The sequence below is a fragment of the Cervus canadensis genome, chromosome 8, assembly GCF_019320065.1.
Source record: "Cervus canadensis isolate Bull #8, Minnesota chromosome 8, ASM1932006v1, whole genome shotgun sequence".
Classification (NCBI taxonomy): domain Eukaryota; kingdom Metazoa; phylum Chordata; class Mammalia; order Artiodactyla; family Cervidae; genus Cervus; species Cervus canadensis.
Window position 1 is genome coordinate 912,410 of NC_057393.1, and position 16,609 is coordinate 929,018.

Below are 16,609 nucleotides of genomic sequence, written 5' to 3' on the forward strand. Positions count from 1 at the left end.
CAGGGGCCTGCCTGGGGCCCGCAGCTCTCCTCTGGGCACGAGGTCCCAGCAGGGTCCCTGGGACCACGGGGCTGCTGGGGGGCATGCCTCTCAGGGGCCTGCCTGGTGCCCTCAGCTCTCCTCTGGGCACGAGGTCCCGGCAGGGTCCCCGGGACCACGGGGGTGCTGGGGGGCGTGCCTCTCCTTCTCAGGGGGCTGCTGGGGGGGGCGTGCCTCTCCTTCTCAGGCGGGTTCTGGGGGGGGCGTGCCTCTCCTTCTCAGGGGGGTGCCGGGGGGGCGTGCCTCTCCTTCTCAGGGGGGCGTCCGTATCTGTGCTCATGCAGATCAGGCGTGTTTGCCAGTTCTGACGGTTCTGGCACTGAGACGTTTCAAAGAGAAACAGGGAGGTTCTGGCCCAAGTCCGCTTACCTGGCGCTCGATGGAGGGCCTGCTGGACGGCCCAGTGGCGGGCATGGCGGCCAGGCAGGCCTGTGCGTCCAGGCCCCGCGGACTCCCTGGGGGTCCCGCCCACGCGGCACAGAGGGTGCCCCTCAGCCGGCCGGTCACAGCACCCCCGCGGCTCCCCCGGGGCGGCCTGGCCTGAACGCGCTGGTCTTGCAGGGACTCGCTGCTGCTGGCGATGCTGTGCAGTGCGCTCGCGCGAGGCCTGATCATCCACTGGATCCCGGCCCTGGTTCCGGAGAAGGCCAGGAAGCAGGCGCGCTCCAACCCGCTCCACACGCCGCTGGACCCCGAGGCTGCCTCTGAAGTCAGGGCCGCCGTGGAGGTACCGCCCGGCAGGTGGGGTGGCGCGGGGAGGGCAGCTGAGGAAGTGAGGCTGGGGGCTTCTCAACTGCCCGGAAATGGGGCTTGGGGTGGAGGGGTTGGGCGGGATGTGCTTTCTCTAAAAATGAGGACTCTGTAGGGTCAGGGACATCCCTGCATGGCTCAGACCGCAGAAAAAGCATGTGAGGCTGGAGAGCAGGGCCGGTGCAGTTCAGAGTGGGATGCTGCAGAACGAACAAAAAGTGCGGACCCCGGTCACCGGCGGTTCCACAGTGACCGGGGCGGGGGGACGTTTGTCCCCTGACTTTACCTCCTGGTGACGTGGGCTGTGGGTGGCCATCCCGGTCAAGGAGGATGGATGTTGATGGCGTTGACCAGCCCAGAGCAGCACCTCCTGCAGGAGTTCAAAGACCACCTCTGCCGCCTGCTGCGGGCCCGGCTGTAACATAGGGCAGGGAGAGAGGACAAAGGAGCCACCGTGTCACGCTGCGGGGGTGCCTGGGCCCTGGGAAAGCCAGGCCGGCTGCATGTCTGGCAGGGATGGCAGAGCTGGGCGGAGTGGGTGAGGGCTCAGGCAGAGGGCAGAAGGCAGGCACTTGCGAGGCTCCAGGGATCCCACCAGATAGGGAGGGGTGAGTCTGGGCTGCCCTTGCTGGGGCCTGTCCGATGGCTTCCAGACCGTCCAGGAGAGCAGGGTATGGGGCACGACTGTTCTGTGGCTAGGTGTCCGTCAGGAAGGGCCAGGCCAGCGTGCCCACGCTGGGCAGGTGGCTGCATCTGGGATCAACCATGCCCTCTGCTGTGGGGCCTGATGGGAAGGGGTCTTCCCAGGCAAGCCCAGGAAGGGGGGTGTCCTTGACCAGGCTGCACAGAGGAACAGCAGGGGTGGGGCTGTCAGCCCCCTGGGTTTCTGAGCTGCAGGGTCCTGAGCGGTTCATGAAAGACAGGTGTTCATGTTACACTTGAGGGGAAAAATGAAACCTCAGAAAACATGGAGCAAAATGGGGCGCATGGTTAGTGCCTGGCATGGTGGCTCCAGGGGCCAAGCCTATGACAGGTGATGGGGTCCCACCGCCAGTGAAAGACAGGGAACCAAGGCCTCATTCATGCAGGCGGGACAGGGAGCTCAGTCCTGGCCGTGCAGCCCCCAGAACCAACATCAGCCACTGTGTCGAGGCCGGTGGGGACCTGTGGGGGGACCTGATGGCAACACCAGGGGCTGGGCTCACCGCAGGGTGAGGGCACGAGAGGACGCGGCCGCAGCCGCCATGCCTCATCACCTCAGGACTTGGCCTGTTTGGACCACTTTGCCGGCTGGACCGAGAGCCAGGTCCACTTGTTTTTGCAGATGGGGTCTTGGCCCAGGTTCCCTGTTTGGATTCAGGTGTCGTGAACAAGAGCCCCTCCATTTCAGATCTGCGAGTTTGCCCTGAACCTGACCAACGGGATGGAGCCCGAGGAGGTGGTGCCCGTGAGTGCCCGGCAGCAGCTCATTGCCACGTGGGTGAAGGGCAAGCAGCTCCTGCAGCAGCAGATCGGGCCACGGCTGGGCACGGAGGAGCAGGTGCTAAGAGCAGCCTGGGGGCGGGGCCGTGCTGGGGGCGGGGCGGGCCGTGCTGGGAGGCTTCCCTGCAGGAGGCTCTGTCCTCGCTGTGGCTGCCACCCGTAGGGGTGGGGCAGAAGGCCTCCTCGAGCTACCTGGCCGCAGCCTCCCCTCCTTCCTCCAGCCGATGGCCCTGGTTCTAACTGTCCAGCAAGAGGGCTGGGCTTCTGGGGCACTGTCCACCCGCTGATACCTCACTTTGGCTTATCTGGAGGCGCCTCCAGGCCAGAGGGGGCGCCCCCTTGGCAGGGCCTTGCAGCCCCTGAGCCGTGAGCAGAAGACCACGGGAGTGAGGGGTGGGGAGCAGCCGGGGACCCAGCAGACGGGGCTGGGACACGGATGGAGCCCACGGGAGGCTCCCTCAGCCCGGCTGGAGCCGGGACACACTGCTTTAGGTGGGAAGTGAGGCTGGCGAGAGTGTGGCCCTCAGGGAGGGGCATCTGATCTCGGCAGGAGCAAGCATGGATTGGAGCCGGTTCACGGGGGTGGCCCGCCGGCACAGGGCTACCCCTGTGCCTGGCCAGTTGCCCTCCACATCTGGCCGGGTCAGTTAGCTGCCCAACCACCTTAGGGCTGCAGTGCCTGCTCCCGCTTATCTCATGAGAAGATAACTTGGAGACAGGAAAGAAGGAAGGGAAGGGAAAGTTGCTCAGTCGTATCCCACTCTTTGTGACCCCAGGGACTATACAGTCCATGGAATTCTCCAGGCCAGAATACTGGAGTGGGTAGCCTTTCCCTTCTCCAGGGGATCTTCCCGACCCAGAGATTGAACCCGGGTCTCCCGCATTGCAGGCGGATTCTTTACCAGCTGAGCCTCAAGGGGAGTCCTTGTGGTTTCCCTCATTGCCAAGTCTTTTGCTTCCCTCGTAGATCAGTCGGTAAAGAATCCGCCTGCAATGCAGGAGACTCGGGTTTGATTCCTGGGTTGGGAAGATCCCCTGGAGAAGGAAATGACAACCCACTCCAGTATTCTGGCCTGAAGAATCCTGTGGACAGAGGAGCCTGGCAGGCTCGGGGTCATAAGAGTTGGGCACAACTTAGCGACTAAACCATCTTGGAAACAGACTTTCACACTAACAGCTCCTGTTGTCGCTGAAGAGCTGCTGTGTCTCAGGGCTCACATCCCCAGTATTCCGGGCTCTCCAGCGCTTGGGCCTCACGGGCCCTCTGCCTTCCTCCCACCAGAGCACCAACGAAGACATCAGCTCCATGACCAGAGTTCTCGTCGCCCTGGAGATGTACTCCTGCAACGGGCTGGGCCTCATGGACTTCACTGTGCCCCCCTTAGCCCAGGTGGGTGTCCCCCCACCCTAGAGGTGCCACCTCCTCCCGCAGATGTGTCACCTCATATCCCACAGGTATCCTCTCCCCCCACAGGTGTCACCCCACCCCCAGGTGTCCCCTCCCCTCACAGGTGTCACCTGCTATCCCACAGGTGTCCCCTCCCCCACAGGTGTCCCCTCCACCACAGGTGTCCCCTCCCCCACAGGTGTCACCCCACCCTCCAGGTATCACCTCCCCTCACAGGTGCCCCCTCCCCCACAGGTGTCCCCTCTCCTCACAGGTGTCCCCTCCCCCACAGGTGTCCCTTCCCCCACAGGTGTCACCCCACCCCCAGGTGTCCCCTCCCCAACAGGTGTCCCCTCCCCCACAGGTGTCCCCTCCCCCCACAGGTGTCCCCTCTGTCCCCTCCCCCCACAGGTGTCCCCTCTCCGCACAGTGGTGTCCCACGGTCCCCCACAGGTGTCCCCTCTCCCACATTGTCCCCTCCCCTCACAGGTGTGTGTCCCCTCCCCCAGAAACAGGTGTCACCCCCCCCAGTGTTCCCCCCCCCACAGGTGTCCCCTCCCCCCAGGTGTCCCCTCTCCGCACAGGGTCCCCTCCCCCAACAGGTGTCCCCTCCCCCACAGGTGTCCCCTCCCCCCACAGGTGTCCCCTCCCCCCCACAGGTGTCCCCTCCCCCACAGGTGTCCCCTCACAGCCCAGCTGTCACCTCCCCCGCAGGTATCACCTCAGCCCCACAGGTGTCCCCTCCCCCACAGGTGTCCCCTCTCCTCACAGGTGTCCCCCCCCCCACAGGTGTCCCCTCCCCCACAGGTGTCCCCTCCCCCACAGCTGTCACCCCACCCCCAGGTGTCCCCTCCCCCCCACAGGTGTCCCCTCCCCTACAGGTGTCCCCTCACAGCCCAGCTGTCACCTCCCCCGCAGGTATCACCTCAGACCCCCAGGTGTCGCCTCTCCCCACAGGTGTCACCGTCCTCTCCCCAGCCCAGGTCGGTGTCACTGGGGTCTGGTGGGCATACCCAGGGGCTGTGCCCTGACAAACCTACCGACTCCGGTTGGTTATTTGAATCCTGTTGCTGAGACCAGGAACCGGGTAGAGGGCCTAGCCCTGCGGCCGGAGTCCCACCCGTGTCTAAATCACAGCACTCACCGGCCTCCCAGCAGCGCCGAGGTTCCCCCAGGGCCTCCGAGTCTGGTTTCCTGAGGGCTGTGTCTGTGCTTCTCCGCACTCCGCCCAGGGCAGGGCCGCCCGTGTGGAGGAAAGCAGTGTGGACACTGGGACGTTTGTCCCCGACCTGCCAACCCACCCGGGCTTGGCCGAGGTTGGCAGCTAGTGCTTCACCCTCATGGGTGGCTCAGCCAAGACCAAGTGGCCAGTGGACCCGGGGGAGGTCGGCCTGCGTGCTGGCAGCAGAGACGCCCCCCACTCACAGACACCCCCTCCTCCACGCGGGCAGCTGGTGAAGATGGCCTCAGAGTGCACCTGGTCCGACCTCCTGGTGGAGTTGCAGACCCTCATGCGGCTGACCCACTTCACCTACATGGCCCGGGACCATGAGGCCACCATGGCCTGCTCAGAGAAGGCCATCCAGATGGGCATCAAGTACCTTCGGACCTTCAATCCGTGAGTCACCCCGGGCCTGACCTGTGCCCCCATGGTGAGGCGCCTCCACCGGGGCTCACCCCCCACCAGACAGGCCCCACAGCCGCCCCGCGCCTCCCAGCCCCGTGTCCGCCAGGGCGACACCTCATCCGGGGGCCCTGGGAAGCCGTGCTCAGCCGCATCCTGGGGGCGGAGAGGTGGAAAGAGTCTCACAGCTCAACCCACGGCGCCAGAGAGGAAGCTACGTTTAAAGTGGTTTTGGGCTGGTGACTTAGGAGGCCAAATAAATTCAGAAGTAATTAAATGGTGATTACAGGGAAAGGAAAATGTCCCCTGCCCCCAACCTGGCTCCTCTCTACCTGGGTGCTGCCCGCAGCCTGCTCTCCAGGGCCCCCGTGGCATCCAGACGCTCCCTCAAAGCCTCGTCTGTGGCCCTGTGCCCCAGGCTTCCTTCAGCTCATAGGTAGTCAGGGCACTCAAGTCTTCTCTCTTCGCTATCATGGGCACTTCTGCTGTAAAGACTGTTTTCCTTGCGGCTCTTCTCTTCGACGTATTCCGAGTTTATTTCCTAAAAGAGGGGGTCCTGGACCCCCTGTCAGGAAGTCGCCCACTGTGGCAGCCAGCTGGGCTGGTAGTGCAGGGCCGGATCCAAGACTTTGCTTGTGAAAGATCCCCAGACGCCACGTCCTGGCCTCACTGCAGGGTGAGGCGCATCAGAGGGGGCCAAGGGCTTAGGGAAGATGAGGGGCGGCAGCCCAGGCGCCTGGTGTGGGGAGACAGAGAAGGCGCGGGGGTAGCACACAGAAGACCCGGTTGCCCGGCAGGGCATCTGACGCCAGGCAGGGACTTGGAGTTCTTCTCAGAAGTCTTCCTGGGGTTCCCCGCCAGGCACTGGTGTCCGCTGACCACTGTAAAGCTATGCCCATCAGCAAATAAGCCACATTCATCATGCATGAACTGAGGTTTCTAAGAGTTTTAAAAGGATTTCAGCTTTAAAGAGAACACCAACATGAAGAAATAGGGAAAATTGCTTAGGATGAGAGTGCCATAATAATATAACGGCCAGCTATCTCCCAGGAAAGGCAGGAGGTTCATTCAGGGAACAGCAGAAGAATTGCACTTAGGGAAATGCAAACTTTGGTGGACGACAGGAAATCCAGAAAAGAAGGAGGGGAGCTTGCTTTTATATGGAAAAGGGGGTGTCAGGAGGGCCTGCAGTGACTGGAGTCATTGGGGAAGCTGGGCGTCTGAAGTGAAGAAGGCTTCCTTTTGGCTGGCTGTGACCATCTCTCCTGGCCGGGCTTTCAGAGAGTGGGGGGCGGGGGGGGAGGGGGGCGGAGGCACTTTTTCTGCCTCCATCTGGACAGTAAGCAGAGGCATCTGTCTGGGGCGTGTGGTGGGGGCGCCCTCCCTCTGGGGGTCTGGGGCGTGTGGTGGGGGCGCCTTCCTGTCTAAGGTAACTGAGGTGCATGGCGGGCATGGGACCTCCCCCACAGGCCTGGCCCAACTCAGCTGTGCTTGAGGCCTCTGTGATTCATTCCACATATTATATGATGATCTGAATGAACATTAAAAAAGTAAATAACTTCTAATATCTTGAGAAGATGTAACATTTAAAAATTAAAATGTAGTATTGTGGAAAAGGAATAAGGAGTAAAAGGAAAAGGATTAAAGACCTCTTGAAAATTAGAAAGGTAATTTCTGAAGTTGAAAATAAAGTCAATGAAGAACTGGAAGATGAAGTGTGAGGAAATCTCTCAGAAAATATATGAAGAAGGACAGACAGAAAACATGAGAGAAAAGCCAGAGGAAGTATGGGAACTGTACTGGAGATCGAAGACCCAACTATTGGAATTACAGGATGAGGGAGGAAAGAGCTCTTAAGAAAGGAATTTAAAAAAGAGTGGCGCGGGGGAGTTCCCTGAGCAGGGGACACCCTCTCACGACTGACTCTCCAGCCCTTTGACCAGTGAGAAGAATGAAGGGATACTTGCATCCAGATGCATCACAGGACAGTCAGGTCATAAGAAGGCTATCCTATAGCTTTTAGAAGGAAGCGATCTACAAAGAAGTAGGAAATAGAAATGCAACAGTCTTCTCAGGAATCATCACTTGAAGCTAAAAGAAAGTGGAGTGGTCTAAGTGGAAGTAGATTTCTACATGTAATTCTAACTCACCCAAACTTTCAGGCATCCGGATAAAGAAAGTTACTTTTAAACAGAAAACGTCCCACTGGAAAAAAAAAAATAATAATAAAAAAAAAAAATTAAAATCTTCAAAGTGGCCAGGCCCCTGCAGAATCTAGCAGCTTTTTAGCTGCATCCTCATTTGATATCATGCTCCCCGTCCCACCTGTACTTCAATCACAATGGCTGCCTTCTAAGTCTCCCTCACCCCCAACTCTCTGTTCTCCCCTCCCCCTGCACCTTTGCATGTGCTGCTACCTTTGCTTGGAAAACAGCCACCCAACCACCCACTTGGCCTCATTCACACCTGCCTCTCCTTCAGATCATAGCTCCTAGTTAAATGTCTCTAACAGGATTCTCCCAATAGGATTTTAATCTCTCACCACATAATAGCTAATACTCAGACATGTTTACTACAAGTCAGTCACTGATCTAAGGACTCTACCGATAAGAATTTGTTATATGTGGATACTGAGTTATTATACACTTATGTGCCATAACTGTAATTATCCTCATGTGCAATACAGAATAATAGTACTTTGTTCATAGGGTGATTAAGAACATAAAATGAGGTTATTATTATCGGTAAAGGATTTGGAACAGTGCCAGACACATAATAAATGCTCAAAAATGTTAGCAACTGTTAGTATTGTTGTAATCTTATACTTGCATGATTATCTGATTAAAGTTTGTCTCTGTCCTGTAAGTACTATGAAAAAAAAAAAACAAAACAGAAAACGTATTTGCCATACATCTGTTTCTAGAAAGTTACTTGAGGATACAGTCTGGAAAAACGAGGGAGTAAACCAAAAAAGAAAAAGATGTTGGATGCTGCAAATAAGAGATTCAATCCAGAAAAGTTGCCCAGCTTTGCTGCTGGCTGAGGGCCACCTCAGCCAGGATGTAGGGGCAGGACCGGAGGAGGAGGAAGGGAGAAAAGGCAATTGGAAATGCCAGAAAACACGAAAGTGATATACAGCTTGACTCTTCAGTGAAACACGTTGACATTATCATGGTGTTTATTGATATTTCTGTGTTAGGACTAGCATTTTGACAAGGAAGATTTATCCATGGTTACCCAATAAAATGGAAGGGTCACCAATTTTGACAGCACAAAACTGCGGTGAAAGCACAGTTGACATATTTCAGCAGTGGGAAGAGGGAGAGGACAGGTGTAAGACCCGCATCTGCAGAGCTGAGGAGTGGGCCGGCACTGCAGGGTCTACAGGGTACTCCGAGGTACAGAGATGATAAATGGGGGAAACAAAAGTAATGCCAGGGCCAGGAAAAGTGCAGAAGGAAGATCTGAGGAGGCCACACTCAGCGTTTGCCCTGGTGAGACTTATGTCGGTTATGTGTAAAATTCACAAACCGGGAAACGGAGAAGGAAGCCCCTTTTTGGAGAGAAGAATGTATCCACTCGAAGACAGAGCCGAACACGGGTCAGTTCTTCCTGGGAAGCAGACTGGGAGCTGGGTGGAAAGTTCTTAACCACATAGTATGTGCCACCTCGATAAAAATTCAGAAGCTAATTTTAAAAGAAAGGAAAAGCTGGGTGAAGAGCCAGTGCCGCATCGTCTCCCGGGACTGATGAGGCTGACGTCCCCGCTCGGCAGGCACAGCAGGGCTTGTCCAGGACCAGAGCGGCACCGGCCGGCCCACCTTGGTTTCATCAGTGGTTCTTAAATTGAGTTTTATTTTGAAACAGCAGCTCCTAGCCTAGTAAAAGAGGCTATAAAGATCAATGTTTACATATGGTGATAGAGAAAGGGCAGGTGGGATGAGACAGTCTGATTTTCGCTTAGACCTCTGAGAACGCATTGGTAGACTACTGCTGTCCTCTAGCGGCGGCCGGTGGCACTGCACCCAGTGGGGTCACCCCTCCCGGGGCTTGACCGCGGACTAGACCTTTCTCACCCTCACAGCACCGCTGTCTCCAGGCCTGCAGCTGGGCGCTGGGAGGCTGGAGAGGCAGAGGCCAGCGGTCTCTCCAGGGGTGCCACACTTCACGTGGTCCTGCTGGCCGCACAGAGCCCTGTGTCTGGCCCCAGTCAGCAAGATGCACAATCGACTTCAGCCCTGTGGCATGTGCTGCAAGTGATTCACCTTAAAAAAAAAGGAAAAAAAAAAATATATATATATACATACACACACATACATATATACATACATATTTCAAACTTTTATGCTATTTTTCTATTTTGCAAGTTACATAAAGAAACTTAGTGTGGAATTGGTCACAGAGTAATTTTTATGATAGCATTTCACAACAATACTGCAAATAGTTTTCAGATCTGGGTGAAAAATAGTGCGGTTACTAGTCAACTAGTATTCTCACATGGACACATGACACACAGTGGATCTCATGGTTGTGCTCTTTGAGGCCCCATGGGTGGCAGCCCGCTAGGCTCCTTCATCCATGGGACTCTCCAGGAAAGAATACTGGAGTGTGTTGCCATGCCCTCCTCCAGGGCAAGTGTGTGATTACCAGAATCAGTTTCATGCTTATACTATCAATGCAAAATATAAACTTCACATAGATCCCTAAAGTGAACCAACATAGGTTACCTTTCTACTTTGTTTAGCATTTTTATTTAACATAATCATCATCACTGTTGGGTCTTTATAACTTGATAAAATACATGAAACGTCTGTTTCCAGACACTGACCAGCATATGGCCCAAGGCGGCACTTCCTGCAGGAAGAGACCATCAGACGTGAACCCCACACACAGCCTCTGCCTGGGGTTGGGGGACAGGGAGGTGGAGGAGCCCAGACAGAAGAGATCAAAGCGGGGGACTGCTGGGGCAGCTGACCCCACAGGATGCGGGGCAAGTGGAGGTTCTTGGGGAGAGAAGGCACGATGCATGCCTGGCAGAAGCAAGTGAACGAGATGAGGGAGTCCATGTGACTCCCGGGAGTCGGGGAGTGCCCACTGAACCTCTCCTGTTCAGGAAGAACAGCCCTTGGGGGCAGGGCTGTCAGGGCTCTGTGAGACCTACCCTGAGAAGCCTCACCCAGATCTCAGTCGGACAAGGATGAGCCACAAGGAAACTCACTGGCTGCCGGCTGCCAGAGTGAAATCCAGTGTCCCTTTAAAGGAGGCTGTCTCAGCCACGCTCTGAACAATACAGCCCCCATCCCCAGTGCCCAGCATAGCAGCAAAGGTTGCTAGACACATGGGAAAATGAGAAAACGTGTGGCCCAGGAGAAAAAGCAGTCAGCAGACTCAGACGTGACACAGGTGTTGGAGTTAGCAGACGCACTTAAAACAGTGATTATAAATACAAGGAAGAAAGGACTTTGATAGACAAATTAGTGTATAGGTGAGGAATTTCAACCAAGAAATGGGAACTATAATAAAGAACTAGGGAAAATTCTGGAAGTGACAAGTATGATCTCTGACGTGGACACCTCATTGGGAGGGCCTGAACACCGGGCAGCAGACTGTGGAAACCGAAGCACAGGAGGCATGGCCTGGAAAACAGGAGCAGCGCCTTCAGGGGAGGGGCTTTGCAGGTGCCCGGCCGCGCAAGTGCAGGTGGGCTTTGGAGGTCAGCGGCCAGAAAGCAAGGTGGAAGTTGTCTCGAATTAAAGATATCAACACAGAGGTCCAGGATTTTCAGTGAACCCCAAGCAGGATAAACATATAAAGGATACCGCGCCTATATTTATTGTAGTCAAATCGCTGGACTACACACCCAAAGGTGACAGGAAAACCCTGAAAGGAAGGTGGAAGGGAAATAGACACGTCACACTCAGGGGTGAGACCCACGTTCTCATTGGGAGCAATGTAGCCCATTTTAACTGGTGGGAAAGAAAAAGCCTGGTTGATCTAGAACTCTATGTACACCAAAAATAGTCTTCAGTAAATGAAGGCAAAATAAAGACATTTTAGACTGATTAAAACTAAGGGAATCCATCCCCAGGAGAGCCAGCGCGGAACAGTGTGCTCAGGAGGTTCTCCTGCCTGAAGGAGGGTGGTCCCTGGTGGGGACTCCACCCGGGAAGCAGTGACAAACGCCGAAGTGGTGGACGTGCGGCTGCGCGTGCCGTTCTTCCCCCTTCAGTTCCTGAAAAGACTCGACCGCGAGCTGTGATAAGTTGCTTCAGTCGTGTCTGACTCTGTGCGACCCCGTGGACTGTGGCCCACCAGGCTCCCCTGTCCATGGGATTCTGCAGGCAAGAAGACTGGACTGGGTTGCCATTCCCTCCTCCAGGGGATCTTCCTGACCCAGCGATCAACCCCGCATCTCTTATATCTCCTGCATCTCTTTACCACTAGCACCACCTGGGAAGCCCTTAAAAGGCACATGCTGTTTTAAAACAAATACATGCTGTGCTGTGAGATTGTCAACAAATGTGGAAGTAAAGTCTGTGATGGTGACCACACAGAGGGTGGGCTTGAGAGGCGCGCGTGTGGTGGTGTCCTGCGTCCGTGCAGTGACATGATGTCAGTTAACCAGACTGTGATTAGTGAGGGGTGTACACTGTGATCACTCGAGCAGGTACTCCAAACACAGTAAAACAAACGCTTATGATGGAAAACCCAACAGAGAAGATAAAGTTGGATACTAAAAAATATTCAATTAATCCAAAAGGGGGTGGAAAGAAACAGAACATATGAGACAAAAGGCAAACAGCAAAGTGGAAGATCGAACCTGACTGCACCAAAAACGGTGTTAAACGTGAACAGACCAACACTCCAGGTACAATGCAGAGGTTATCCCACTGGATACAAAAAGCAAGACCCAGCTGAGGTCATTTTCAAGAGAGACTCTCCAGATACAAAGACACAGAGGACCAGTTTAAGGGGGCAGAGGATGGACTCTGCCAACCTTGGGTGTAAGAGCACTGGTGGGGCTGTAGGAAGTGCGATCAGAGAAAAGGTTCAATCAGCAAGAAAATGTAAAATCTCAAGTGTGCACATACTTAACGGCAGAGCTTCAAAATTCAAAAATCAAAGAATTAGACACAGTCACAATTACAGCTGTAGATTTCAACACTCCTCTCTAGCGCCGGACAGAACAAAAGAACACTCAGCAGATCATCCAACTGTCCTTGACCGACTCTCCAAGACCCTGTCCTGGTCTTCATGTCTCCAGGACGCCAAGGCCCACTCGGGCGGGCTCTCCCCCACCTCCTGGGGGATGGAGCCAGCTTGCCATTCATCCCGAGAGTGGACTTGACCGGGCCCTGCAGACCCTGATCCCTGCAGGCCGAGGAGCAGCCTCCTTCTCCCCTGGACTCCTGATGGACAGGGTGGCCGAGCAGCTGGCGGCTCCTGCAGTGTCCCGGGGTGTCCCGGGCCATGGGGAGGTGGGTCTCCCCAGGAACCAGTGCTTTTCTCCTGGAGAGAGTCTGGTGCCCTGGGCCAAGCTGCAGGAATGCAGGTCATGTGAGTGCACGAGCCGCCACTCGGCTGAGAGGAGAGTGCTCATGGCCCCTGGATGTTGCAGAGTCCGAACTGTAGGCTCTCAGTTCTCAGCGCAGAGCCAAGGCCGCTGAAGAAGTCATGCTCTGCGGCACTGGGGACAGGGCCCCCTTGCTCCCGCAGGGCCGGACCTCGCCTGGGGTGGGGCCTCCTTCCATTCGCATTGCCACGTAAGACACCCTACAAAGTAGGCATTCAAACATCAGTTTATGATTCTGTCTCATGGTTCTGCGGGTTGGCTGGACTCAGCGGTTAGTTCTGGTTCGGGGATGTTCACAGGCTTACTCTGGACGCCCCCAGCACCCTCCCCCACCAGGCGGCTCCTGGGGCCCTCCCCTTCGCAGCACCTTCCTCCCCGCGGAGCCTCCTGTGAGCCGAGGCGCCTGTCTGTCCCCAGGGTGGAGGTTCAGCTGCTGGCGGAGATGCTGAGCTTGGTGGCCTGCACCCAGGGTAGGAGCATCATGGAGAACCTCAAGGGGCGGAAGCAGCTGCGCCTGGCGGCCGCCAAGGCCTTCATCGAGAGCGCCAGGTGCGCCTTGGCTCTCGAGGGCCACTCACCGTGGGTGGAGATGTGGGGACCACGGTGCATGGTGCTTCGTGGGGACTGCCCTGAGGCCCACCCCTCCCCGGGGGCCCTGTGGCCAGGGTCATCTCCCGCCCCGTGCAGTGACCCCCAGTCCACCCCCAGGGTCCCGGGCAGCATGAGCGGCTGAACCGGGATGGGCCCAAGAAACCGGGAGAGGAGGGTGGTGCGTGGTCACAGCGTGACTGCCAGGGAGGAGCCCGTCCAGGCCCTGCAGAGCCGACCTGGGCCCCCACCCCCAGCGCCACCCTAGGCCAGGCCTTCCCGGCAGGTTTGCAGGCATCGCAGGGAGCAGCGCCCTGGTGATGCTGGCCGCCCGGCACTTCTGGAACACCTGGCTCCCGCTGCTGTCCTCCCCCGGCAGCCGGAAGAAGTGCAAGAGCGCCACCCAGAGGATCATCGGCATCATCAACAAGACGGACGCCAAGAAGCAGGTGCTGGGCCGGCTCTCGTCCTGCCTCCTCCCGGGGAAAGGCGGGCGCCGCGGAGCCGTGAGGGCGGGAACGCGATGGCCGCCTGGGGGCGGGGCGTGGCATCGCTGAGGCCCAGCAGGCAGGTGGGCGGCTCCACGGCCTCCGCCCCCTCACCGAGAGCTCCAGTGCGACAGAGGAGCGGAGGCAGGCTGGGAGCACAGACCACCCAGGGCCCAGGGAGGCCCCCGAGGCGGGGAGGCGTCTGGGGACCTCGGGGCGCAGCCTCCCAGCTGCCTGGTGCTCATGTGGGAGGGTGGTCGTGGCCCCGGGAAGGGCCCTTGACCTGAGGCCTCAGTGACCCTCAAGGAGCAGCGCGCTGGCTGCGACTGTCTCATAGCTTTATTGTGTGGAGGGCTTCCCCCCACTCCTGGTTTTCTGGGAGATGGTGATGAAGTGTTTTTGGATTTTGCCAAGCGCCTTTTCTCCATCAGTTGAGATTACGGTTGGTTTTCTCCCTTTTTCCTTGTATTAGCATGATGCATTCTTTATGTGGAACTAGCCTGTGTCCCTGGGGTAGAGCTCACTTGGTCATGGTGAATAATTTTACCATATTGTTGGATTCAATTTGCAATTCGGCAGCGTATTTTGTTGAGAATTCCTGACTCTATATTCATAAAGGATATTCATCTATCATTTTCTTTTCTTGTGATGTCTTTATCTGGACCCCCTGTCAAAGTAATGCTGGTCTTATAGAATGAGTTAAGAGCTATTCCTTCCTCTTCAGTTTTTTGAAGAATTGAGAAGGATCAGTGTGATTCTTTTTTAAAATGTTTGGTAGAATTCACCTTTGAAGCCATCTTGTCGAAGAATTTTCTTTATTGGGAGGTTTCTGATTACTGATTCAGACTTTACTGTTAGAAGTTTGTTGAAATTTTTTATTTCTTCTTGAGTCAGCTTAGGCGATTTGAGTGTTTGGAGGGATTTCTCCATTTCTTTTATGTTAGCTAGTTTGTTGGAATCATTGATTGATAGTCTGTTGATATGGCAGCTCTTTTTATCACTGTGGGGTTGATACTGTTATTTCCACTTTCATTTCTGATTTTAGTTATTTGTGTCTTCTTTCTTTCTCTGTCAGTCTAGCTAAAGGTTTGTCCATTTTGTTGATCCTGCATTTTTTCCTGTTATTTTCTCTGCTCTATATTTAATAACTGCCCCCCAACTTTGGATTTAGCTCTTTTTTTTTTCACATTCTTTAAGGTGTAAAGTTAGATTGTTGGTTTGAGGTCTGTCTTCTTTCTCAGTGCTGGTGTTTGCAGCAATGATCTTCCCCTGAGCCCTGCTTTTGTCGTGTCCCGTAAGTTTTCCTAACGTGCCCTTGACCCTGTTGATTCAAAGCTATAAAGCTGCCTCAGATGCCTGGTGGCATTAAAAGCCGTAAGCTGTGTTGAGGCGCTGGTCTGTACGTATGTGTGTGTGCCTGTGTGTGCATTGGTTCTAAGGCAGTGAACCTCGAACTGCAGAAAATGTGATTCCACTTCTTGGGACTTAGTATTTCAGAAATTTAGCTGTGATTTCCATAATTCGATATGGAGCCAAATGAAAAACAAACTGATGAAATAATAAGTTGCAGCTTTGACGTCTGTGTTGTTAATCTGTTTTTACTTCAGGAGAAAGGGGGAACACTGCTCCTGCACCAGTGGCCCACGGCCGACTTCCAAAGTGGAGGGATGACGGAAGGGAATTTCCTCCCAGGTTTGTAGGCTGGGAAGTGCCCACGCTTTTAGATGCTTTTAGAGTCTCTGTAGAGCTGGCAAAGTCACGGCCATGAGCACAGGTAGTGCCAGTCCAGCGCTGAACGCAGGGTGGGCACGGGGCGGGCCCTTTGCGAACAACCAGGGACCCCCGCTGTGCTCACGCAGAAACCAGCCTGGATGCCGCTACCCTGGGTCTCCCGGGGAAACCACCCCGGATGCCGCTACCCTGGGTCTCCCGGGGAAACCACCCCAGATGCCGCTACCTGGGGTCTCCCAGGCGGCGCTGCGCTCTGCTCTCCGGGTTATTCTGGCAGGCACCTCCCACTTCCATAGCCACAGAAACGTGGAGATACATTTCTGAGGGAAAAAGTGATCTTAAAGCAGTAAATGCTTTATAATTCATTTCTAAGACAAGACGACTGTCTGCTAAAAAGTAGAGTGGCCCATCCTTGCTCGTGTAGGGGCTGAGGTGTACACTGGGAAGGCTGAACATGTGGGTTCGAGCAGCAGCCCTCCCTCAGGCGCTGCAGGGTCTGTGAGAGAGAAACCCTGGTTTAAAACAGTGAACGGGAATGTGACTGTGTGTAGTTATTAAGCTGAGCGCTGGACCCGGCAGCTCAGACTGCGCTGGTGGGGCCGGGGGAGACGCGGACGGCGGCCCAGCCTCAGGACCTGCGAGGAGCCGGCCGCGGGGAACCTGCGCCGCCCCGCACACCCGCGCCCCGGCAACACTTTGCTCCACGTGCTGAAGTGTACATCAGATGGCTACAGTGTTAGCGGCTGTAAAAATTCAAATTATAGGGAAAATGAGAAACTAGAATTGAGCAGAGCAGTGTTTTGAGGAAAGATTACTTCCTAAAGTTTAGAGTGGTCAAAAAGGCATACTTACAGATACATGAAAATTTAAATGATGAGAGAGTAGTGAGAAATGCAGGAAATTAAAAAGTGAACACTGGAAAGGTATTTGCATCCAGTTTGGCAGCT

The 16,609-nt window shown here is 55.5% G+C and overlaps 1 protein-coding gene across 3 annotated transcripts in view; it reads left to right on the top strand.

Moving 5' to 3' along the window:
- CFAP46 (cilia and flagella associated protein 46) overlaps positions 1-16,609 on the top strand; it is a 96,049-nt gene that overhangs the window by 32,089 nt on the left and 47,351 nt on the right. For all 3 annotated transcript variants that reach the window (XR_006270787.1, XR_006270788.1, XM_043476002.1), the window contains exons 19-25: positions 601-766; positions 2,180-2,329; positions 3,554-3,661; positions 5,110-5,276; positions 13,273-13,404; positions 13,730-13,892; positions 15,539-15,623. Coding sequence is in view for 1 of the 3 variants with exons in the window: in XM_043476002.1 (XP_043331937.1) it covers positions 601-766; positions 2,180-2,329; positions 3,554-3,661; positions 5,110-5,276; positions 13,273-13,404; positions 13,730-13,892; positions 15,539-15,623 (971 nt within the window). In the remaining 2 variants the exon portion in view is untranslated. The remainder of the gene's footprint in view (positions 1-600; positions 767-2,179; positions 2,330-3,553; positions 3,662-5,109; positions 5,277-13,272; positions 13,405-13,729; positions 13,893-15,538; positions 15,624-16,609) is intronic.